This window comes from Catharus ustulatus, chromosome 3, assembly GCF_009819885.2.
Source record: "Catharus ustulatus isolate bCatUst1 chromosome 3, bCatUst1.pri.v2, whole genome shotgun sequence".
Classification (NCBI taxonomy): domain Eukaryota; kingdom Metazoa; phylum Chordata; class Aves; order Passeriformes; family Turdidae; genus Catharus; species Catharus ustulatus.
The window spans coordinates 22,931,517-22,958,805 of record NC_046223.1 but is presented as its reverse complement, the minus strand read 5'-3'; the positions used below and the strand labels follow the sequence as shown (position 1 = coordinate 22,958,805).

Genomic DNA, 27,289 nt, shown 5'->3' with positions numbered 1-27,289 from the left:
ACAAAGGACAAGGACTCTTCCAACTAGAAAAAAAAGAATGCAAACCCACATGCATATGTCAAAATATCTCTACCAATACCAGAACCATTTACCCAACACAGAATTGTTTACTCTTCTTATTTTTCATACAGTTACAAGGTTTTATGATGGACAAGTGTACACTTAGAATGTGCACATCACAAGTTGTTTGCTCTAGGCTCTACAGGAATACCAGGTTAGAAACCTCAGCTGTTTCCTGCCACATGGGACTGCTGCTGGTGAATTAACACAGAACAGTGCTCAGAACTATAAAGTAGCAAATAAAGTGGCAGTAAAGTAGCTGACAGAATAGCCAATCCATCATGAAGGATTTTATTGAAAAGCCCTTAAACATCAAGTACTGTGACTACAGATCTGAAGAAAAAGTGAAAAACATTGTAGCAGACAAATTGCAGATGTTAAACTCTGCAAAATCCACCATGAACAGCCCGTTTCATGCTGGTAGGGATGTTTCTATAAAAACCATTGCACACACCATGACTTAGCACTCAACACAAGGACAAGTAATACAACACCAAAAATTTTAAATGTTTACAAATGGCAACAAACCAGCAGAGGAAACACTGCTCCAGCTACTTTATAGCTGAGGGCATACAAGAGACAATCATGCAAAACTCTGAATGGAAGCACAGGTGTACTTACTTTAGGGTCTCATTACATACATATTTTCAACTTTGGACAACATCCAGACTAGCATTTAACTAAGGTGATAACTAATTCAACTTGATTCCTCAATTAAGCCTGACAAACAGCTTAAGCACTGCTCAGTCTGGTACAGTGAAGTAAACCTGTTCTTCTGCAGTATTTCCTCCTAGAAATTAAAGGTATCTTCAATAAATCAGTCAATCAATCAAAGGCACAAATAAATCAAGAAGTCAGCATCTCCCACAGGATAAACTTCAAACAAAACTAACCTCACACATGCTCCCTGACATATTTCTACTCTCCCTTTGTAGTCACCAGTCGATAAAAAGTTCTTTCTGATGAGTTCATCATAGTAGTAGTTAGGTTAAAATGAAGGTGGGAGGGACAGTGGAGGCAGCAGAGAAAAGGAATTAATATGAAGGCAGAAAAAAGCGGTGATTTTACCACCTCTTAAGGGAAACCCTTTAACACATTTGGAAATCACTGCAGGGCAACTCATCCTCAGTAAGAAACAGCATGGAGATGTGAAAATAGAGCTTCCATATTACTTGAAAAAGTAAACATTCACAACACCTAGAACCCAAATTTGAAGTGTGAAGTAAAACATCTAGCAATGAAGAAAATTCAGACTCTGGAGTCTAAAAGAGTTATTCAAGGAATTAATGTATTGCAATTAAACAGCTGGAATGAGCACAATCCCTCCCCTTTGAGAGGGGGCTGGGAGACAGCACAAGCTTAGATTTGCCACAGTAGAAAGGCTCCTGAAGTACCAATTCCAGGGAACAAGAGGTAAATGAAATACAGTGTTGAAACTTCTAGATTACAGCAGGTACAGTGGAGCAAACACTGCACATTTTGCACAACTAAAAGACAACTATTTTCCTGGAAAGCAGCCTGGAAAGGATCAAGCTATTGCAGCTGGGGCACAGAACTGATTGCAGAGCACAGCTCATGTCACAGATTCATGCACTTTGGAGAGATGTCCCACACAGTTATTTGAACATCAGCTCATTATTGATTGGATTCGATGATCTTGAAGGTCTCTTCCAACCTAGTGATTCTGTGATTCCCTGTTGCCAGCAACTTCACTTCTTGAAAATGTAATATGTTGTTAAAGAATCCACAGAGGAAGACTTCTGCAGCCACTACTGTGCAAGCCTGAAGAGCCCCTGCCCCCTAGGAATATCAGTAATCCCCAAAAAGGAAAGGAAGAACATGGGACTGGAAACAGCTGGACCATCAAGTTCAGCATGCTATGAGAAGGCATTTGGTTCTCCAAAAGGTGAGTCATGCCATGCTCTCCAGTCCACAAAGCACCCCAAAAAATAGCTGAGGTTATACAAAAATGAGATCTGCTATCTATAAGCACCTAATTAAAAACTAGATTGATTCCAAAAGCTGGTCTGTTTGTCCATCTGCACAAAGAGGACCACATACTTCACTCAGATTTCCATGGAATCAATATCTACACCTACAGCTGCCAGGCTCCAAAGTAACACATCTTACCCTCGAGGTTTTAAAATTTGTCTTACCTACCACACATTACTTCGTATGTGTACAAGGAAATCAGTTTACACTCCTCCAGGAGCTGTGGCCCTCTTGCTAAACAAGAACCAGAGCACCTGGGTGCCCTAACGAAAATGTGATTCTCAAAGTATGGTGAGTGGACAAAAACTGCACTGGGAAGTCTTAAAATAGGTGACATTATAGCTGCCAGTTCAGAAGGCAACACATTTGTTTTGGACTTGGCCTTAGTCATCCTCCCAAGTCCAGAGCTACTCCTGCCTTTACACTGGACCAAACAGTAGAATTGTCAACCTCAGGAGCAGACAGAAAATGACCAAACCAAGCCCTGATCAGTGTTTGTTAAAGCATCTGGTTAAGCGGCCAACTAAATATTTATCCTTGAGAAAGAGAAGGAGTTCCAGCTTCTCCAGGCAAAAAATATTAAACCCTGCTATCCCAGGGCACTGAACAGAGGGGAAGGTGCCATTTACAGCAGCCAATTATTCCTAGAAGGTCTTTTGTCCAAGCACTGCCTGAACCCCATCTCAGTTTTGCTGGCAAGACGAGTCAGACCAAGCCACACTTCGAGGCAACCCAGCTGCAAAACTCCAGGTTTCAGTTGTGCCCTGAAGGGGCACCTTCTGGGGCACCAAAGTAAAGGTCAGAACAGCAGCAAAACTCATCCCTGCACAGTGGGCAGCATCTGCCTGTGGTGCTCAGCTCACCAACCTCCTGCTTTGGTTTGGGGCTTACAAGATCACAGTGATGGATATATCATGGTGCAATTTAGCTCACAAGAATAATTTTGGTTGGGAAGAGCCTTCTTGCCCTTTCCCCCACTTACAATACATCAGAGCATACCACCTTTAAACATTTTAGCATTTTTGAAAGTGAATTTAAAAGAACAAAAAGGGGAAGGAAACATGAAGATTCCCAACAGATTTGTATAGATTACTCTGCTACTTCAAGCACAGTAGGTTCACTTAGTCTGGAAGTGGAATGGAAAAATGCCATTATGTTGGGGAAAAAATGCTTTTTATAACCTGTGAACATACATACAAGATTATAAAATTATGTTTTTGACCTTGTCTTTCCTCTCCCTTCCTCCCCTCTTCTCATCTGTACCTTTTACATAATGCTGGAATAAGAGCTCATTTTATTGGAACTGGTAACTGTTCAAGTAGAAGACCTGATGCTTTGTCAAGAGCTTTGTTGAAAGGGATAAAACCAGATTTTACAGTAGTTACACGGCTCCACTTTCTACTGACCTATTCCTGAACCCTGAGTCAGTCAGGCAGGGAGTTGCATTCCCCAGAGATCAAATAGAAATATGCATAATCCATTAGATACTGTTTTTCAGTCATGTGTGGTGTGATCGACAGTCCCTCACAACAAGGCATAATCCCAAAGAGTTTTGCTTTTCAGCAGGAAGGGCTTGACAGTTTTTTGTTTATTTCTAAGAAATTGGATTGAGTGAGACATGGATGCATGCCTAACTTGAAGGCAAAAGTTGTGGTACACCTGGGATTTATTTGAACATAAGACCAAACTGAGGTATTACCTGAGACTGCACGAAGGAGACAAACAGGATTTTGGCACAATTTTGTTAGCATGAGATTTAATGAAGGTTGGCTTATCCTTACTTGAACATCACAGTTTGCAAATCAGGATTTCTAAGAAAAGGCATGTGCCAGCTGCAGTTTTTGCTGCATTCAGGGAATTTTTAAAGTCTCTCTGATATGAATGCTTGCAAGGATTTTTGCCTGAGTATACTTAACAGGCTTCTCTACTCAGCTATGCAGTTGCACAAGTCTTGTAGAAATTTGAGCTTTGTGAAAGTATTTTTGACCCTTCTGTAGAATATGTCTGGACAATGAGTTCAAAAACTGTGGTAAACCTAGAGAGGAAAGGGGACAGTCACCAAATTACTTCATCATCCTTACAAACAGTGGCAGGAAGACTACAGGGGCAGAAGAAGAATTGAATTTGGGGTCTGAAGGAAAGAACAGCACCAGGCACCTCCAAGCTTGCCAGCTCCAATTACTTCTCATCCAAGGAGCAAAAGAGGATACACGGAGACCCTCTCAGAGTTGAAAGAGGTAGGTAATTCTCTCCTAAAAAAAACCCCAAAACACCCACTTCTGTCAAAAAATGCTGTACTGTTGAAATCTGAACTCTACAAAACCAGTTCAACGTTGCCAAAACCTTGTTTAGAAAAAAAAACCAAGGAGGGTGATGAAAGAAGGGGAATGTGTTCCAACAACATCAAAGCATTCTCTTCTATGTTGTTAAAATATTTTTTTATCTTGAAACACAAACTTTTTGTGCTGACATATTTCTTTTTGCATGACAGAAATAATTTTGAAAATTATAAAACTCCAAAGCAATAGAAAACCCCCATAGAACTGAACACTGATCTAAGCAGCTTCCTTTGCTACTCTAATGTCTAATTTCATTTATCTGGAAAATTTTGGAGCTTCAGGCTTTGTTCCAAAGTGGAACAAAACACGTTCTGAAATCACAAAATGCTTTATGGAAAAGAACACAAGCCTGCTGACAGAGCTATTGTTTGCAAATGCAGGTGGACCTCCAGAGAGAGTCAGGAGGCCCCAGACTTCTGCTGCACCAACTAGATAAACTCACAGGGAACATGAGGAGAATCACTTCATTCATTTCCCTGTTTTCTGCATTGGAAGGAAAGAGAAGTTAGGTTCTTCTCTAAGGACACCCTAGGGCATCACCAACAGAAAGAAAAAAGGGAAAAATTACTTATTGATAAATCTTCATCTCTATAAGTTATGTAAAGGAGGTGGGGGAGATGATTCTACTAAAATTCATATTAAAAAGCAAAACAAAAACAAACAAAAAAACCCAAACAAAACCAAAAAAACCCACCCAAGTATGAAAAACACAATGCAATATTCCCTCTGCCCTGTTCCTGCCTGCACATTCTCCAGCCTATTCTGGAAACACACACATAGAGTGAGATTCTTCTCTCATTCTTTATCATTATTTAAAAAAAAATAATAAAAAAAGAATTTTTGTTTTGCTTTCAGATATTGTAGCTATTTGTATGCTACCTTCCAGCTGCCCCCACTACCATGGGCCAACTGCATAAGACACTGCAAGGTTTTTAATTTCCCAGCTGTGCTTAGAGAAAGTATCACCCAGGACAGCCAGATGATAACAGAGCAACTTCCAGGGAATGGTTTTCCACTTACGATTTACAAAAGTCTAGAAGCGTGTAGGACACACACAGGGAGCCCACAGAAGGTAAGAAAAGTCAGTCCGTTCATTTGTGCCATGCACATTGCAGAGCCATTTCTATAAAGGATTCAACACTTAAACACTAAAATCTACAGCAAGAAGCAGAAAATAAAGGATTTCAGTCTTGGATAAGGACTGGTTTCTTCAACTTTTCCAGAAGCATTGGGAATGTAAAAGAAGCCTTTCAGGATTTCAGATGTGAAATATTAAACAAAACAAATGGAAGGGAAAACCCTTTTTTTACCAGCTGTTACTGGTGAAACAAACTGTCAGTGGTTACCGATGCCACTTCGGATTTACAGTAACAAGAATATTTGTGTTTAGGGCCATGTTTAAAAGCCGGGAGTCTCCTTCCCACTTGCAAACTCAGGGTTACATTCAGAAAAAAAGTTACTGTAACTCGTCCTTTGGCATCCCAGCTCAAAAAGTAGCACGACTTTCTAAGAAAGGAAACACAGAGCTCTCAGAGCCCGATGGATGCAAAGCCCCGAGCGCTGCCCTGCCCCGCTGTTCACGCAGTCTGTCTGTCCGAGCTCCAGCTGCTGATGGTATCTGGCCAACCCTGAGAACAACCTGACTCAAAGGCACAGAGCTGAGCTAAACACGAGCCCAGTTAGGCGGTGACAGGTGGTCCTGCCCTTACCTCGCGCAATTCCAGCCTCTGCGCCACAGCTTCCAGGCACTCCTGCCCCGTGCTCTCCACGGACAGCGTGCACTCGATCACGTTGCTGTCCAGCAGCCGGATCCGGGTCACGAAGCAGTTCTTGCTCAGCACGTTGTAGCGCCGGGTCCGCCGCAGTTTGAGGCCGAAAGGCATGGCTGGCAGGCGGCAGCGAGCCCTGCCCCGGGCTCTTCCCGCAGCTATCAGCACTCCTGGGCTCCTTCAGCTGGCTCTGCTCTGCTCCAGAAACACAGCCGGCTGTCCATTCCTGGGGCCAGCTCCACGGGATTCCTGCAAAACACGCACGAGTAAGCGGGCTGAAGTTTCACCCAAGCGTGAGCAAGATGTTGCTGAAGTTCAGCGGGATAGGAGAAAAGTTGAAGGGTCGCATTTAAAAAGCGTGAAGTAAACACCTCCACACACAGGATTGCCAGGTACTTACTACGCACCCCAAATGAATACCTTGTACAACAAATCTTCCAAAACGCTGATTTGGCGCTGAATTTAAAGCACGGATTTAATTGCAAAGCCGCTCTTTGAGAGGCTCAGTACAAACAGCAACTCTCCAGGGCGCTCATCCAGAGGTGCTAACTCTCCCACCATTACCCCCACCACAGGGGTCTATAACATAATCTTCGAGTTTTCATGCCCTCGGGCCAGCTTTGAAAACTAGTTTAAAAAGCTAAGTAAGGAATAGAGGCATTGAAAAGAGGTGCGATCTTGAAAGAAGAAAGGCTGGCTGCAGTCCGCAGGAAATGCAGGCACTCAGCACCTCCGAAAAAATCAAACCTAAAACATGCATGTGAAAAGCAAGAAGCATCCGAGCCATTTCAGAGGAGCCTCCTCTAAGGCAGCCCCTCGCATTTTGCCGGCTTCCAACTCCTTAGCAATTGTGCCTTTCACCCTTCTAGGTGGAATGGGTGACGGCAGGAACGCGGCTGCCAGAGACCAGGGCAACACCGACGGGACGAAGAGAACACATATTCTAGATACTGCTTCTAACTAGTACTCCTAAAATCTGTCACGATATATGCATCTGCTGAGCCAAAACACAAAGCAGACAGAAGAACTAGAGATACAGAAGTGACGACATTTGAGAAGCTATGATCCTCACCTGCAAGAATAACTTACTTTAAAGCGAAACAAACCAAAGAACTTCAGTTAGCAGGTTCAAGCTAAGCTAAAACAAAGTATTTGAACTGACATAACCAGCTCTAAAATGCCACTTTCCGTGTGGTGAGAGGAATGAAGCAAGTTGCTACCAGGTCTTCCTGGTTTTGTTTGAATATTCTGGAGCAAAAAGTAGAGGAACACTAATGGTGGCATTTAAGAGTCCATTTCTCTTAACCAATAGTACTACAAATGAAAAACTAAACTCCATTTCCTTACTTCCTAAGAGATGCAAGGAAGGCACTGCCACCAGAGTATTCATCACTTGAATGCATCAGCTGAGTGTGACATTTCAAACAGATAGTACATTGCCCACACACATCCCTTGGCACACAACTGCATGAATCAGTTATTTTCACTTTTTGTTGAATTTAGTTGCTATGGAGATTATTAAAAGCTGCCCGATTGACTACAGTGGTTATCATTACACCAGTAAAACAACTATCACATTTTTACACTAAGTGTATTTTCCAAAGCCAGTATAACGTGGCATTTATTAGGGAGTCAGAGCGACACAAACAAAACAAATCATAAAAGCCCCACACAAACAGAACGCCACTGGTTAGGTGTGTGACTAGCCTGGTAGTCTACCAGCATCACCAGAGAAAAGCCTAGAGACTGAGAAGGAGCACTGCTACCTGACTGAAATGCAAACAAACCTATCAAATTAGCTGTTGTGGTTTAATCTCCCATTTTTAGCTTTCATGGGTACAGACATAAAGCATTATTTTCACATAATTGCATGAGAGAGCTGTTATACCTTGCATTGCTCTAATATCAGAAGCCATCAAAGATATAAATACATCCTCACAACAATCTGATGAGTCAGGGATGTGTTACCCAAGACTCACAGAAAAGGAATTGAAACAAACATTCACTGGCTTGTCCAACACAGCTCAGGAGAATGGCTGCAGACCTCCTAAACCATGCAGGACAGGCTGCTGCCTTAACCCCTGGCCAACTACTCACCAACTACCTTGCTGACCAACCCATCTGAAACTACTGCCTGAATATGAAAAGTGGGAAGAATGAAAGGAAATTCCAGAGAGGGAAGGGTGTGGAGGACCACATCTTATCAAGAACAGCATTTTTGTTCAGTCTCTGGCTTCACAGATTAAGCTGGACACATGGAGAGTTTTAGCTAGCCAATTCAATTTCAAAAGAGACTTTACTTGCACACATTTCCTTGCATAGCAAGGAAACTGTACAGTAATTGTACAGTTAGCAGTAGCCTAAGGATGTTAGTTAAAAAACCCCAAGTGTTTAGTCTTGCTGTCCAGGTACAGCTACAGCTGGACAAGCCATCCCAGAAGGTGTGTGTGCAAACACGCTTTTCTGGAATGAACCCAGCAGCTCCTGTATACCAGAAATGTCAACATGGATTGGACATTAATTGCTCTAAGTTGTATCATACACTCAGGAAAACAACGCCAGTATTTCCCCTGCTTTTCAAAAGCAGTAAAGGAACAGGAATTTTTCCTTAATTCTGCTGAGGGCAACAAGCCAGCACCATTTTCTCAAGGTGCCAAGTGTACAAATGGGTTAATGGATGCACTTTGTGTAATATGGACTGGGTTACTTTTTCATTTAAATGAATGAATGCCCAATGACATCTCTCTCACATGAAAGGTTACACTTAAACCAGCTCCCAGTTAAAGAATTATATGGGATGGCAAGGCTGGAGACATTTAAAAACAGCTCAGATTGACCCAGCTTGTAAAAGCTATTAATTCTCAAATCAATGCAGGTATCTGAGTTTTCTGTTTACACATTTTCTCAATGTCTGACCAACTTCGCACTGGATTTTCTGTTAAGGTTACTAAGCAAGATCTCAAAGACCAATCACTTGCAGGGACCAAAAGGTAAACCAGGTTCTTCAATGTTTGCATCATCTTACAAAGCATCAGGAGCATTCATTTTACTCATGGTTATTTTGTAGATGACTGAAAAAAAGATGCCACTGAGAGACAGAAATGTTTTGGTCTTTGAAATGAAGGATCTCCTTTCTCCATTTAAAAGTTGCCTGGGAGAAGCAATGTCCCTAACAAAGTCAACCCAGCTGTGCAGGCATTCACAACACTCCCCTCCTCATACTCACACTTCACTGAAAACAAAACCAAACCAGTGAAACTAATGCAAGCCTATAAACAGCCTTATCAGATAACCATGAACTTGTTCTAATGTTAAGAAAGGATTTCTATTATAAGAGAGACACATCACCTTTAAATTGAAATTTTATATTAAGAATTAATTTTTCTGAAGAGAAATTACACTGGGCTCCTTTAGGTACTTTTTCTTTTTTGTGTATCAATTGCTCTTTGCAAATTAAGCTCATTCTAAGAAGTATGCTGAATTAAACAAGGTTCTTGGAGCATAAGCTTTGGAATTTAAACATACTGCTAAGTGGAAATTCCTTATGTTTAAAGTACATACTCTGTAGGGCTACAAAACACACAAAACCTTAAAGTCCTTCAACCATTTCTCAGAAAACAGCTACTGGAAAAAAAAAAAGGTAGTATCCTAAATGCAGTTTCATCAGTAAGAAGACAAAGAGATACAATGTCTTTGTGGATTCTTGGTAAAATTTGATATTCCCCTGCTTCATCAGACCAAGAAAAAATAGAACAACAAGATAGTTCCTTTGCTATCACAGACATTGGCATCAGAATTTTTATGGTATTTACTTGAAAAAAACCATATGGATAAAGTCAATTGCTGTGGAATGAGGAAGACCAAAAATGAACAAAACAGAATAAAGAATGAAAACAAATTTCAAATTTGACACAGAATAAAACTAAACCTTTAATCCACGATCTCATGCCAAGCACAACAGAAGTTCTCCTAAGAGCCTTCACTAGCAAACAGCTTAAAGAAAACCACGTACATCTCAGCTCAAGGCACTCTTACCTGTCTCTTTCTCTATATGTGAGTGAGAGAACCATCTCTATTTACCTGGAATCCTTACCAGCACACTGTCTGTGCAAAAGCAGCAGACACAGAGGTATGGATCTCTCCAACAGCATTTGATTCCTCCACAGCTCTACTGCATCTTGCAAGGGGGGGACAGGAGTCCTTGATCATTCTTGCAGAAATTCCTTCTCTGCATAGAATGGGTTTCAAGAAGTACCATTTCCCCACTGTTCAGTCATAGAATACTGCTGATCATGTACCAAAAGGCAGGGGGGAAAAAAAAAGGCATAACTGATACAGCCAAGAATATCTTGCAAGCACAATACTAGGACCAAATAAACATCTTCAAGATGACAGAGCTATAATGGTTTAGGGAGGAAAAGGCCGATCCATTAGTGCTACCTCTTAGCAACTACCCTTCTTCACTGGCCAGTCCTGCATGAAGAACTAGGTCAGATTCACACTGTGATACACAGCATAGAATTGCTTCTGGTTGTTAAGAAAACTTGGTTAGTTTCTGCATAGAATAGAAACTCTCCCTATGAATTTAAGTTGCCTCATGCAGATAAAAATTTGTGCTTTTCCAAACCAGTAATTTTCTTGGTTTGTTGTTGTTTTTCATGAGACATTACAGGGAAACCAGGTCAAACACAACTACTACATAAAAAGCAAATCAAGTAATATTTTACACACTTTCCAAACCTAAAACCAAAAGAAGGCAAAAATTTTAAAAAAAAGAATTTCCTTAGTCCTCCCAAAGTCAGCTGAGGCTGGCAAGATTTTTGTGTGTTAGCAATTTTAAAACACAGACTGAAGGGATCAAAGGAAGCTGAGCTGCTTGGTGTTTCATGAGGAAGAGGCCGTACGGCAGAAGCTGCTTTGTGAGATGAAGGGCACTGCTCCAGTCACTGGGCATCCTCTCACTTTCTTAAATTTATCTGAAGGCCAGAAGTGAAGAAAAGCTCATAAATAATTAAGGCCAATATAACTCTCAGGACATTTCCAAGTACGTGACTCCCTCCTCTATCACAGACAACAGGTACAGACCGTACTGCATTCAAAGGAGCATAAAAAAAAGAATAAACATCTGATATGAAATGCACTTAGAGCAGAACGCTTTCCTTCACTTCGTTTGCTCTTGTACGTAATTTCTGGAACTCCAGGAAGAGAGCAATTATGTCAAACTGCAGCTTGTATTTACCAACAGTGCCTGGCAGCCCTCCAGCATTCCTGGCACTGCAGGAGCAGCAGCACACCTAAGGGAAGTATGTAACCCTGGGCTGGGCAGAGACCGCAGCGTGGCAGGGCAGCTGCAAGGGTGTGCTGTGCTGGCCTGCGCTTTCAGGGAAGGGTAAAAATAACAACACTGCATGGGAGATGAGGTCTGACACAATCCATCTCCATCTAGCTGAGCTGTGTCTAGAGGAGATCTCTCTCCCTGTGAAACAGCTTTCTCTCCCCTGAGTGGTCTCATGGGAGAGTCTCATGCAGGTAGAGCACAGCAAGGAATATTTCTGTGCCTAACAAGGTGTCTGTATCCCACCCAGTCATGGGTGGAAGTCCCATAAAGCCTTTCAGGAGTCGAATTCATCTCTGGGCAGATAAAAGGGGGTTTTAACCTTTACATAATGAGAAGTCTTTTGCTGCAAGGCCACGGTCTTCAACTACTTATTTATACAGTCCCTGGTGAGACACAGGCATCATCCTCTGGCAATTAAATCTCCTTAAAAATTCTTGCAGGCAGGAATTTAAATATTTCCCTAATCCAAGCAGTAATAAAACTATTAACTCTCACCTCTACATTCTGGAATAGGAGTCCAATTACAATTTCATTTAATTTTCATAATTAATATTCTAGGTAGAACTTTTAGAGTCTGTAAGCATCTAGAGATCCCATACCTGTGTGCACAAACAGATGCCAAGGCTTCTCTGGGACACTGAACTCAGAAGACAACTGCTACTGTTACTACAATTGTTTTGAGTCACCAGAACAACAATACACAGTGGTCAAAGATCAAAAAACCATCTCGGTTAGCATTTGTACTTTCCCAATCCAATCACAGCTTTCCCTTTCCAGGAAAACTTGTCTTCTCCATCAGATCCACTTCTGCTGTAAGAGATCTTTTTTGATCTAAGTTGCTGTGTGTTTTCACTGTATCCAACCTGAGTCAGTTTCTGGTTTCAGTACTCCAAATAAAACATCTAGAAGGGTTTAAATAAAGTCAAAATAAAAACTTTAATTCAAACCAGTTATAGAATTCTGCCCTTTCCTCTCCTTTGTGGCAGTACCCAAGAGTACATACTCAATAACTCTGAAGCACATAGAGATTAGTACACACACCACTAGTTATTCCCTCCTTGTCTCTCCTGCAAGTAACACACTTTCAGTGTAAACACACCTTTTTTGTTCACTTTTTTTGAACTATGCAGTTTTGTGGGTACAAATCTGTCAGTCAGCACCTAAGTCCTCTTCTGTGACAAGGTCCTCAGGTACCAAGCATTTCTACACATTCTAGTTAGGCTGTGTCCAACAAAGTTTCCATTGCAGACAAGATGTGAACTTCCCAAAGTGCAAATTAGCACCTTATCCATTACTTCCTTACTTATCACTCCAGAGTACCCACAGCAATTCAACAGGTCTTTCTAAGGCAAATACTGATGGAGGGCTCTTTCTGAGATAGTCTAAGCATTCAGGCTAGGAGTAACATTTGCATAATGGCCATCTTGCATGGCCATTGTGATCAGTTTTAATCCACATCATATCAGTAATGAAGGCAGAGTAACCACTCCCCTTGTAAAACTTCATGTTCTAAAGTTAAAATTAAAAAAAAAAAAAAACCTACCAAATCCAAATGCCAGACTCCAGTACTTTTCCCTTCCAAATAGTAAATGCTGCCTGACCATGCCAGGTGGCTGCAGCAGCTCCACCTTTGTCATGGTAGGGTTTAGGTCTGCAGGGTACAGCAGTTAACCATTTACAACCCTCTCACACCTTGGCTGTGTTATTGCAAGACCTCAAATTAGACACAGCCAAGAGCCTGGATGGCACCTGTCCAAGGATGCAGTTTTGTACCTGAGGCAATCTCATTTAAGAGCTCACTTCTGCCAGGAATGGAGAGAGGTCCTGATCTCTTCTCCCTCCCTTAATTCCAGAGCACATTACAACTTGTCTTGTGCCAACTCTGAAAACCTGCTGGAACCTCCTCCTTGTTTAGCCACTTCACCTCCCTAACTTAGTAAGAGATTATGTTCTACCCCTTTTCAGCTTGGGTAATGAGTTTAGATAGCTCACAGCAGAGCCCAGAGTGAGTAGCTCATCCAACAGAGGGAAAAAAAAAAAAACAAAAACCACACAGCACAGAAGAGGAAAAATAAGAGCAATTCTGCCTTAACTGACAGCAGTTGGTCAGGTCTGGAGAGCAGTTTGTGAAATCACAGCCCAGGGAAGGCTCCTGGTCTCAGGAAGCAAAGGAACTCCCCAGAACACATCCCCATTATTTCTGTATTACAAAGCTATGTTGGAATCAAAATTGCTTTATCTGAAATAACCAGTTGATTCACACTAATTTTTCTTTGTCCACCCTCCAAAATACAGTATTCTGTAATTGAACATCTATAAGAGGAGTTAATATGGCAACATCTCTATGTGTTATGTTTTCTGCATGGGACAACCCATTCAGAAGAGAAGCAAGACCAAGATTAGCATTCTGGTATTTTGAGACATCTTTCTTTTAGACCTGGTACAACAGCTGGTCTCTAAGTGCCACCCTTCAGAAAAGGCACAAGGTCCTGCAGCCTAAATTTTCACTGAACACTTCCTAGCAATCAAAGATTAGAAAACCCTAACCATTATTGTAAGGGTCAACTATTTCAAATCCATTATAACCAAGTGACTTAAAAATGTCTGAAAATATTTGACACCATTTGTCCCTATTTTACCCAGCTGGCTACAATCAGTAGCAACATAGTATTGGTACCATTTCGTTTTCCTCTAGTTAGTATGCTTTCTAAAGGCTTTAAACTCCTTCAGACTTGATAGAGCTACAGTGATTTTTAGGAGGTTACATTTTCTGCTAAATATGATTGATGGGCATGCAAAGACATTATAAAAACAATGAATGATACCCTTAGTAAAAACCACAGAAAAGCTTCTTACAGCATGTTTCATTATTCTCTCAGGTTACAAAGAAAGACATTAGTAAAACTAAGAAGTTCTAAACACAGGATAACATGAAGAGCAGAATCAATAGCTCCAACAGTCCAAGGATCAGATGGAGGTAAAATTATATACCCCAGAGCATTCTCACTAGTTAAACATCCACCAGCACACACTGGTGCCAGTTGGTGTATAAGTTTAAATAATGCAATAAAAACTTTATTAAAAAGAAAGACACAAAAGTGCAAACATCATCTATTTTGCTTTAATGAAAAAATACCTATCCTAAAGAGGTGGCTGCAATTTCACTTCTGTACTGGGATTTTGCAATGGAGCAGTTACAAGAGAGCACTTGGAGCTTAGGAAGCAAATAGTCACACTGCTTATGAGACTGAAAGATCAGCTCATTACACAGCTCTGGTGTCAGATGGAGCCTGGAAGTCCTACCTGGACTCACACAGTGCTGCTCTCAGCTGAGATCCTGCTGGGAAGGTGTGCTACTGCAGCAAAGTATAGTCTTACGTGTTTAATTAAAGTGTGATACTTCTGCTCCCGCCTTTCTTCTGGTTTTAAAATGGCTTATACAAGTGAGTTTTTACAATTTCTGACTAGTGGTAATGCTTGTGTACCTCCCATTATTCTTCATTTTTTAAAAATATATATCTAACTATATATGGAAGATTGTAAAGTCTTTCAAATAAACAGAAACTGGGAAAATCTGGGTTATAACTACAGATTTCCAAAATGTGTCACATTACCTCCAACTCTTGCAAACATCAGAAAGGTGTTTGTTTCACATAAGGAGGTTGCAACATATGTGGATTCCTTGGCCCAGCAGGAAAGAAACTGTTTACTTAATATGTACAACTGGGGGAGAGGGGAAAGAGCAACAAGATGCACTGAATTTCCAACATCTCTCATGTCAACAATGTGGTGACCACCCTAAACTGCCAACCTGCCTTCTCCTTACAGGAACAAAACCCAGTCCTGCTCCCATTGGTGCCAATAACAAGACTGGCACCATGTGAAGCAAGACCCACGCCTGCAGACTTGCAGTAAGAATAAAACTTCAGTTTCTTGAAGTTTAGAACAATCCTGGAGAGGCTCAGTTAGTCCCATTCACATATTAGGTAATGAACAGAGATAATGCAATGGAGGAAAAGTGGTTGCAGGTAAGCAATGAGAGCCAAGCGTGATAGAGCGACAAAAAGAGAGATGAGGGGGAGAGAGAAAGAAGAGAAATAAAGTTAAAAAAGCATGCACACTGTAAATCCCAAACCACAAGCAGGCACATCTAGTTACACAAGTAGATACTTCACACAAGATCATAACATGAACTTTTGAACTTGCATGGAAAAAAGCCTCTCCACCACTTAATGCATTAAAACATCAATGCTACAAAATCCTGAAAAAATTCCTTCAAGTTGTGTCAAAGGAGGATTATATTGTGGGCACACGCATGAAGAAAGCAAATCTGTTATCTTTACTGAATATAGGCCTTGATGTAAATCACACAGCCAGAGCCTGTGAATAACTGCATTTGTTTCGACGGCAAAACACCTCATCTGAAACACAGAATACCTGCCGGAAATGAGCTAATGGTACTTTTCTTTCTGTATTAAAGGATTATTTTCCAGTGCCCACTGTGTGGGCTTAAACACTAGACTGAAACAGTCAAAATACTTAGAAGTAAGATTTATGGCTAAAAAGGGGGAGGCTAGGGGGGGACCTTCTTTGAAGTGACTGACTTCTTTGACCGGCGTCTCAGAATTACAAGGCTACAAAAGAACCCCTCTCTGTGAGCAGCCCCCTGCATTCTTCCTTCATCTCTGTGGCAGATCATATTGATAAACAAGATTTGAAAACAATTACCTGGGAATCACAGTGCTGGATAGCACATAGTAACTGAGATATTATGACAAATGTCTTTTTATTTTCTAATGTTTTTTAGCAGAAAAACTCTTATATCTCAAACACTGCTTCAGCCAACAACATTAAGCCTTCAGCACTACAATACTTTACAAAAGGTTTCAAATGAGTTTGAGAGAAAAATCAGGAGTTTAAACTTCCACTGTATTCCAAAAAGTGTTGCTAATTACATTGATAGAGGAAGAAATTGTATACCAACTGAATTGTACCAACCAATTGTGCCAACCCCATATCCTTTCATTATACAAAAGTAAAATTTTCCTTTTTTAGTTGTAGCAGTGCTAAAATAGATTGGTGCTGCTTATTTCCTCTAACATATAATTTGTCTCAAGAGAATAGCTTTGTGCTGAAGGCTAGTAAAAATCTATTAGTTTTGGAGTACAAAATACATGCTGCAGCTTTACACACAAACCCACTGTAATACATTCTAAAAATTGTGGCATGCCATTCTTTTTTCACCTTTCCAAACAGTACTTTGATAATCATTTCACAACCTTTCACCATAAGTCTGCACAAAATACTCACCCTTTAACATATGGTGATAGCTTTATTTGGAATCATATCTGAGGTTATCAGCTTTTAAAGAGATTATAGCCTGATTCTTGTTAACCTATGAGAGAAAGCAATTGCTTCGTAGCACTTCAGAGCAAAAAATTGCTTTGCAGAAAGTTTTTCTGAAAAGAAATTCTTCTTTAAAATAAACCGTCTCTATCTCTTGCTCAGATTAATCCATTTTTATGTTAACATCCTAGCACACGATTGGAGCAATAAAGGTCAAAATTGACTTGCAAACTTGTGACCCTCTGTAGCTCCTGTAGTAGACTTTGTATATTAAAATGGAGACAAACCCATCAAAACAGAACATTAATTTCTTTTTTTGCTGTTCTTTATAAGCAACTCAGCTTTGAAAAACAGGAGTTAGTCTTTTAATTCTCAAATGAAAAGCAGTAAGGTTATTCTAAATTTAAATTGCACAATTTATTAAAATAGCCTGGATCTAAGCACAATATGCACAAAATCAAAACACCTCCTATACAACCACAGGTAGGTGTATTTATTGTATGTTTGTATCAAAGTGGCACAAATAGGCCTTTGATCCACTGGATCCACTGGAGTGGCCATTGAAGTTCTGCAGGCAAAGAAAAATACTATATATAGGTTATGTAAGTTTATTTTCATCTAAGTACAAAACCTAAACACCAAAAGAGAAGAAGGTGGAGTAAAATAAATAATAATTAAACAGTCTCTCTGTATGCATCAGGTTAACTTATTTGTAATCACATAATTGGACTTGCAGGAGTCTAAGGTGCAAGGTATCCCTAAGATACTCAGTTTAACTGCAACACAGAGAGAAGCAAGAGAAGAAACATGGAACAAAAATAAAAAGTGGAGAAAGTCCATATGGTACAGCCCTCCCTGTAATCCTGTCTCTGGTTAGCAAGTTGGAAGCATTTCATTTTTCTGACTTGAAGCCTGATATTAACATTCCTCTGCGGCTTAATGTGGACATGGACTACAGATTGCACTCCTGTCTTAAAGGAGCTAAATGATTTAGCACAGCAAGCCCACAAACTCCAAGAGGGACAGCAAGAAACCTTATATTCCCATCCACTTTGAAGGAAAGGGAAATTAAATTTCTTAATTCCTAGTTCTGCTGCAAAGTAGGCAGTGCTGTGTGGATGTAGTGATTGCCTTTACCAAGTAAAGTAAAATCTGTCCTTGGCAGTTGTGAAGACACTGAGGCATCCTGAAGTGCTGCTAAGTGTGGCCACCCCTCCTGTGAAATCAAACAACCTGTACCAACACAGTGTAGGAGAGAGACAAGTCTCCAACTACAGCCTTTATAAAATCAGTGCAGAGTGGCAACAGGCTGAACCAAAATGAAAGCAAACGTCACAGCAAAGATTTGACACCAGTGTGCATTTCATTCAACAATTTACCACAAAGACAAGTCCATACTAACGCAAATTCCTAAAATCATGGAAGAGCAAGTTGCTACATGTGATGAAATAAATGGAGCAGACCAAACCATGCCTGATGCTGTCCCACAGCAACATCTACTCCACATGAGACACCAGTGTCAGTGGGAAAGGAAAGGGAAATGCTCCCCACCAAGTGGCCACAGCTCTGCAATTCCACCCAAGCTATTTATTTATTGCTGCTAAAGTTCAGTGTTCGCATTTGCAGATGCAAAATTCTGGGACAGACTTGCCAAGAATTAACTGGCCTGCCTTTTTTATAAAATGATCAGCTGTGCTTTTGAAAGAGTTACTAAGGACCAAAGGGTCACAGGGTGATTATTTACAGAATGAATGCCAGGGATGAAGTGACAGATAAAGCCATTACAAAGATCATGCAGTGTAAGGAATGAGAAATTCCTGCAATTTATTGTCTATCACTGTGAAGTGTGATTCAGAGATGGCACCAGCTCTGCTTTCCTCTTAATAATGGTAGACTATAATGACTCAAGACCTTTAATTCTCCATTTCCAGCTTCATACTTGATCTATTCAAGGTAAAAAAAGATGAAATCAAGCCTGTCACACAGCAGATAGACATCGTGAAGAGGTGATGTTTCCTTGCTTTGGTTTGGAAGGTAACCAGCCCAATTGTGACAGAAATGAAGTGTTCCCTTTCAGCTAAAGAAGAGCTGTGGTTGCAGCACAAACCACTGCCCTGCACTTCAGCATAAGGAGGGTTTACAACCTGCTCTTGACTGGAGGCAGCACAGTTCAGCCATGACTCTCTAAGAGGGAACAGGATCACTGGAAAAGAGGTTTAAGGATCCCTGTGAAAGACAGAACAGCTCGTATCTTCCCCAGCCACTCCCCCACTGCAGAATACAGGACACTCAGTCCAGAGGCATTTTCAGTGCCTAAATATAACACAGGCATTCACATAGCATAAATAGGAGAATCCTCCTGAAGGGCTGTCTTCAAAACAACCTCCATTCTTCAGGAGGGCTAGAACTCACAGTCATATACTGGCATGTCAAATTCCGGATATCCTCCCAAGAAAAATGAATTTATTGTTATTATACCTGGCTATTTTTATAAAGTTTCTGGAAGCAAGAAGCATTAACTGTTCTTAATTAATACTCATACACCTTCATGTTTCTCTGGTCACAAGCCAAGAAGATTTGATGGAGTATGATCATATCCTTACGGGATTTCATAACATTAGTGGCAATCATTGATTACATACTCCAAATGAAGCTGCCAGATTTTTTCAGTCTTTTTCCTAAGTTTTAACAGATAAACGTGCTGACCCTTAATATTACAGTTCATGCCAAAAATAATATGAAACTGTTGGAATCACAAAGCCTAGAATTCAATTAGTAAATGAATACTGCAAAATAGCCAAGCATAAGCATTATGATTATATCAAGAAGGAGTAAGCAAAAAAAGTGCCATTTTGAAGTAAAGCTAACCTGCTACTCATGATGGACAAATTTCAAAATCCTTTGTTTCTATCTCTAAACACTCCAGTAAATCAAACATTTTAACTGGCAGTAGGATGTATGTACTGGCAGACAAATGTCTTCTGATAGTGACAAGGACAGCACTAAATCTACTACCATGTTTTGACAATGGAAATTCAAAAAATAAACAAGTAGAGCCAAAAGACCAAGTTCATATTGTTGGAACTTTCTTCAGGTCACTGGGCTCTATAAGTAAGACTCAAATAGCACCCACTCACTACTATGCCTTATGAAACTACTCAGCCTGACACTAGGAAAAAAAACAGACACTATTTATTTTGTTAGTTTTAAGTGAGAATTTCATCTGCAGAGGGAGGGAAAGCATCACTTTGGCATAAGTGGAGAGAAAGCAGGGAGAAAAAAAAAGATAGGCAAAGATAAGCAAAGAACATAGAGAAACATTTTTTCAGTGCAGATAGAAAAGAGAGAAAAAAACTTTCTAGCTGTTGGCCAATTTATGCAAGTTTTAAAAGTGTTCTAAGAAGTAAAACAGTAAGTGGCATGAATATCATGCAAAATACATAATTCAGAAGACCATTCTTCTTTTAAACTTATTTTGCCTATTCAGACTGCACTTTTCCCCACTGCAATCAAAGTTCTTTTTTTCTTTTTTCTTTTTCAGAGTAAAAAGCACCTCTAACTCATCTAACTTGTGATCATATTAATGATCAAAAAGAAATCTAGAAACCACCTCAATTCTAATGTTTGTTTTAGTTCCTTCATGTAGAGGTCCAACATACTCACCACCCATTCTCAAGAGTCAGGCTCATCCTTTTATGTGCTTTTATTACTCAGACAACAAATGAGAACAATTACACCATTCTATGGAAATAAGTTCAAATTTGCATCTTGCTATCATCTTGCACCTCACAGATATAAGAATTATATATTTTTCTCATCTGTAGACAAATATTACAGCAGTTTCGAAAGGTCAGAAAGATGAATTATCCCATTGTGGAATCAAGCCTGCCTGCAACCTTAGACATCAAATACCCTCTCATTTTCTCACCTTGCTTTTCCTTGGAACACTCTTTGTGCATCTTAAGGGGTTCTAGAAAACAAAATTAACTACTTTTATAGACAAGAAAAGTAATAATGTTCTACATAATCTTCTTCCACTGCTACAGCTATCTGCAGAATCTTAAATTGAAAATGAGACAAATTTTTCTGTTATCGTGGGAAAAGAAGGGAGATGTTGAAGCAAGAACACTTAAATTGAATAATGGTCCACACAGTTTCAACACCTCCTTTCAGCTGGAGAAAGAAGACAGGAATTATATAAAAGCTCTCAAGTGGTATAAAAATTATGTGCCTTAGCTATATCCCATATATAGTTAGCTGCCCTACACAGGGTGGTACCCTGAATGCCACACAATGAAAACAGAGGAAAAGTCTGGCTATAGACATCAGTATAAATGTGCTGTTGTAAGTATTGCTTTCCTTCTACAGAACTAAGAAATATGAAATACCCCACATAATATTTTATTCTCCTGTAAATGAAGAATACAACACACAGACTTCCTGTAGTGGAACATGCTTTTCTTTTCCATGTGAAATTTAAACTGCCAAGTTTGAACAGAGAAAAATATTATATGTATCCATGGATATCTAATTTTAGAAAGACAAACAATTCTCCTGTTCCAGCACCAGGGGGGAAAAATGGTGAGAAAGAAATAGTTATTACAAGTCTTATGGAAAAGAGCTATGACAATATGTGACGTGCACAGAACGTGGTAAGGACTGGGTTGGGCAAGTGTCCATAAGGAAAACAAAGATTTTGTGGGCTCTGCATCTGAAATGGACAGCTTACAGCAAAAGCCATCACATCTTACTGCCAGCTTGATACACTACCTTTTGTCCAGTGGAAAAGCTTTGGGAAGGTTGATGCCTTTAGAGCCTCTGCAGCCATTGTCAAGCCCTGTGTGATGTTAGCAAACTCAGAGACTGGTATCATGACGGTTCCATAAAAACAACTGTAATTTATACAATTTATTTTTCAAAATCCCCATGGTTTTGGCTTACAGAATTGGGCCAGAACTCTTCAGAAACTCAACTGGTCAGTTTTTCTTCCTACAATCTGAAGTAGATGGAGAGATAGATGGTTTTATTGCATGCAAGCACATACTATAGTTCTTGCTACTACAAAACAGTAAAAGCCAGCATGTGAAATGTAAAGAAATATAAAGAAAAATATTTGTGTTCATACAGAATCAGTGTGCTTTAATGAAGAGGCAAAAAACCAACAAGGCAAGCATCTAAAAAGAGAAAATGATAATACCTCTGGATGTTATATGTTCTGGAGCAAAAGGCCAGAGTATCCTTACAAACGAAGTGCCAGTGCTGTAAAATTCATGCTAAAACCAAGATATGGCAAAGTCCCTGTATTTGCCTTAGGTAGCTGCTAGAGGTAGCAGCAGTCTCCAAGGTAAAACTCACTAGTTTCCAGTACCAGAAAAATGTATTCCTCAGAATTAAAAACTGTCTAATTAGCAACTGAGTTAGCTAGCTAGTTTCAATTATGAACAAGCAATTCAGATATTCCTTCAGGTTGTTATGCCATTTATAAAACACTTTCATTCCTTAAATATACTGTTAACAAGGGTCCATGAAAACAAGTACTGCTATCTCACCTTGAGAACTGAAGCATGCCTTGCATTTTTGATTTTTTTTGTCTGGAATTAGTGGACAGAAGTTTACCAATCCTCAAGGTGTACTGAATCCTACTTAAACTTGCCAGTTCATCTGAGCTTAAAAATTACATTTGTTTTCTTCCCCTAGTCCTTGCTCGTGGAAACTCCCTGCACGATTGTACCAATCAGAAATCAAATTCCCAATCTTGGGATGATCCTAGATGGTTGGTTTTGTTTAGCGACAATATCATTAACAGGAGGCAAAAGAATATTATCCAGAAGGACAGAGAAAGAAAAAAAGAATTGAATGAGCATGATGTCAAAAGTATGACAGGGCTTGTGACCTTCCAAAGATGAAAACAAAAAATTCACTGCTCAAACTGAGACATTGATAATGCTAAATCCTAAGAAATACACCTCCCTGACCTTAAATTCAATAAAATATTGTCCAGAAACTCACCTCCTGTTCAATCCAATTTGCAATTCAATTATCTTGGTTAAAAAAAATAAACATTAAAATACGCATAACTAAAATTAACCTCATTGTTCATTAATACTAAACTTTACGTAGATGGTCTAAGGACAAAGTAACCACCCAAGGCCAACAAAAAAACAAAAGGCCAGAAAAAGAAAGCAACAATGCATTTTTTAAAGGGCAGTTTTGAAATTCATTATAAAGCCTAGAAATAGCCACTGAACAATTACAGTTACAAATTTAGCTTGCCAAATTACCACTGCATTGCATAAATCCACCAAGTTATGCTTGATCCCATGCAGGGCACTAGCACCACCATCCCAAAGTCCTACTACGTCCTTTCAAAATACAGACCAACTTATCTCCCTCCTATAACTGCCTCTGTGGTTCTTTGTTAGTGCCTGACTCAATTTTCTGTTTCCTTATTTTTATCACACATGAGAACACTGGGATATTTAGATTACTTACAATGTTCAAAATGTTTTTGAATTAAAATAGCCAAAATAATCCAAATAAAATTAATCAAGGGAAAACAGTGATACACAATGTATTTCCCTCTTTTAAAAATCTTGGGTTTTACCCCGAATTTTATCTTCTAAAAGTTTACCAGCCAGACTTCCTCCCCCTGCTCCAGCCACTTGGCACTGGGAAGAGGCTGAATCTCTCTCACAGCAGCCAGCCAGGAATTCCCTAATTTCCGACCCAAGCAGTGACCCATGCTGAGCCAGAGGTGCTTTAACAGCCAGGTACTCCTTGCTTCCCACTCCCTGTGCTGGAAAACCTCGGCACAAATTCTTCTTTGCAAACAATATGACTTGAAAACAAACCAAACAAAGGTTCCTAAAAATCCCCATAACGGGGACTTGAAACTTGTCCATGGATGCACGCACAGACAAAAAATACCTCAACCAGATGTGGTGCTGCAGAGGAAGGCAGAGCCCTGTTCGTGTGTTCAGGACCTGACAGAGTGGTTTGAAACACGATACAGCCCCTTTGATACAGCTCATGAGTTTAGAAGTGGAGGGGCCGCATCCTATTAAAAATAACAGGAAATTGGCCACAGCAATAAATCTAAAGCTTTGGCTGCTGCAATTTCTTATCTTCCACGAGCAGCTGGTGGTGTGCAAAAATAAAAAAAAACAAAAAAACCCCAACACCATGCAAGAAATAAACAATTAAAAAATCACTCCAAAACTGTAGCTTCCACTTGGTGATAGTTTGCATCAGTCAGTTGGCAGCTTTGGGAGACCTAGATCCCCAAGATCTTTTCCTGTCACACCAGGATGCTGATGGTTTACTGCTGCCTCCAGGCAAAATCACGTCATTGAGAAAGTGGAGATGGTGCACTGAGGTTGACAAGTCCCAAGGAACCTCATCAGAGGCTTTGGTACCCCTGACAGTACTTTTCTCATGCAATTTCTGCCTCCAAGTGATCTCTGTCTCCTCTAACAGCATTTTTTCTCTTTACCTACTGAAACAAATCAAGGTCCAAGATGACAGTAGCTGCTTGTAATGACTTACCAACACTTAAAAGGGACTGCACCAGGCAATATTATCTCTGCAATGCCCACTGTGGAGAAGCAGCTTCTGCTGGGCTGGAAAAAAAAAATGATGAGGGGGCAGGGAAGAGGTAGCCAAGGTTCTTCCTCAAATGGAATAAAATACATACGTCACAGGATTTCATTCAACTGGCAGAGACTACACTGGAGTTCTTTTGCCAGCATAACTGCGTCTGCTGTGGGTATGACTTGTTTTCCCACTCATAAAAGGAAGAGCTTTGCCAACAAAACTTTAAAGACTAAGACCAACAACGTGGGTGTGGGGTTCACTGTGTTTTCAGTACACATGAGTGAAGTTAACTATGGTCCAGTTTCCTGCCAATCTAATCCACACATCATGCAGTGCCAGTATTTTCTTTGTTTCTTACTCTGATTAGGTCCTGCAAGCATTTCTGGAGCAGACTTTCCAGACAGACAATCCTCCTCTGAAGCAATTTTCTTTTTTTTAATCCCAGTGTAAGATCCCAAAGGTGGGAAAAACTTAAGGGTCAAGTGGTTCAATATGAAGGGCAGATGTCTACTTTAAGAGCTAAAAGCACTTCTAAAACACATATATTTTGCCTACATTTAGACAACCACAACATGCTAGTTGTATGAGATACAATGGAAAGATGAAACCACTGTGCTAAGTAAAAAACCCCCAATCAACAACAACAAAAAAATTCTTCCAGCCCTAGAGACTTAAAAACCAGAAGATGAACCTCCTAGCATTAGGACTAATTATAGCAGAATAGTTACAACATGTTTGGAGATCACCTCACCTCTGAGTATGTGCCAAAACCAGGGCTCAGTTCTCTCCTGCTCCCCTGGAGGAAGGTGGGAGGGGAGTAAGTTCCAGTTTGGATACTGCAGGACCCCAAGAAATGCCTCCCCTTGAGAAAAAATAGTGTATATAAGAAAAGAGATTGAAAAAAAACTTCCTCTCCCTTGCTTACACAAATTCTGTAGAGTTATTTCTTTGGCTGGAAAAGCTGTGCTAGAACTGGGCCTGCTATGTGCACCTTGTCATAAGATTTTGAATTTCAACCGGCTCCTGATCCCAAGCATGAGGAAAGCTCTGCATATTTTTTCAGCAGCCTCCAAGCACAGAAGGTTGTGAGCCAAAACATTCAATTTCTTGATATTACTCCTTGGTAGTCTCTTCTCTAGCACCAAAAAGCCTAAGACAGAAATCCACAGAGTGCCTGGTGATCCCACTGGCAAGAAAACGAACATTGGCAAAGGAATTACTAGGCCACCAAAATGACTTTCCACTAGCATATTAGAAGGGAGAGTTGGGGGTATGGAATTTCTTCATGCTTGAGGGCTAACTCACGCCAACACTAACCCATCTGTCTTACACTGTTTTATGTCTGCTTTGATTTCTTTTTTTTTTTTTTGGCTGCAAAAAAAGAAATGCACATCAGAAATGTTATGGACCACCAGATCTGTTTCACATATTATCAAAGCTAAACAGTCAAGCATTTTATGGAGATTAAGAGATTAGAGTCCCAGAGTTTCTATTCTCCTCTGTGCAAGGCTCTCTCTTTCAATCAATCTAAAAAGTGAAGTTCTAGGTATGTTGTTAATTCCTGAGGGGAAATGATACATAACCCACACACACAAAGAAGTTGGCTTGCAAGCAGTTGTTTTTACAGCATGGAATCTGTTTCAATCTCTGTTTGTTTAACAAGATGCAAGTCTAACAATGGTAATTTACTAAAAGCTTGTGCACTAAGTATGTACAATACCAGAAACAATGGTCATAACTCCTTCCAAAGATACAAAAGCATCTACAAAACTATCAAAACACAAGCACTGCCCTGGATTAGTTGTTTCAAAACCCGACATTCCAAACAGCTTCATCATTTCAATAATCCATCTATAAACATTTAACTAATTTTGGACTACTGTTTTGCATTCCAGCAATGAGTTACTGCCAGTCACTCCAACACAAAATTTCACTATTTGTATTTTCACTGACTTTTTTTTTAAGCCATAGTATCATTAAAGTTTGCTCAGAGTTTTACAACAGTAAATTGTGACTTAAGCATTGAACTAGAAGCACCAATCATTCAAATAGTTATTTACTATTAAGCTCCTCAATCTATATTTAAGCACTTGAGTAACCAGCTGCTTGTACAACTAATGGCCAGTGACCACACAGCTGCAGAAGGCGAGGTGGCACTCTGCCTCTCCAGCAAGCCTTTTGGTCAGTGCTCAACCTGCATCCTGCAGCCTCACAACCATAATCACATTTTGAAATGATTCATTATTTACAATGTTGTTTGAGGCTTACTAGATGATATTCTGTTCTCCCTGAGAGCCAAATAGAGCTAAATGAATCTTTGTGATGAACAACCTGTGCCTTTAGCTATGGCATCAGATGGTCAAAGCTTCTTCAGCCCCCACCCTGTGTGCTCCCAACATTTGTATTTTACAGAACCTATCTCACCACAATTTGTACCTGCTCACTGTCTGCACCAGAAGGGTGAATCTTTCTTTGTCATGGGGAACATGTGAAAAATAAAAAAGATTTGGTTCAACATTTGCATTTTGCTCCCAGACAGTTTTATGTCAAGATAGCACAAAAAACTTCTAAATGGGCAGGTCACTTCATTAGAAAAGAATCAACCAGAAAACAACCAGGTGTAGCAATTCCCCTCCAGCCCTAGAAAACAATTAACAACCACGTTTACAAAGGGCATTAAAAACGTTAGAAATACTTGCTTGGCAACAACAAACAATGCACAAACCTCTTCCTGAGGACAACTGGGGAGTGGGGTTGCAAACAGTTATATTGTAGTAAGGTCTGTAAACTATGGGTATTTACAGTGAGCTTCTTACCACCTTCAAAAATAAAGTGTTTCACATTTTAGACTA

The 27,289-nt window shown here is 40.0% G+C and overlaps 1 protein-coding gene across 1 annotated transcript in view; it reads right to left on the bottom strand.

Moving 5' to 3' along the window:
• The window catches only part of PTPN14 (protein tyrosine phosphatase non-receptor type 14), a 105,434-nt gene that overhangs the window by 60,431 nt on the left and 17,714 nt on the right, over window positions 1-27,289 (bottom strand). Inside the window, exon 2 of the mRNA XM_033055392.1 lies at window positions 6,101-6,409. Within this exon, the coding sequence (XP_032911283.1) occupies window positions 6,101-6,274 (174 nt within the window). The 5' untranslated portion in view covers window positions 6,275-6,409. The remainder of the gene's footprint in view (window positions 1-6,100; window positions 6,410-27,289) is intronic.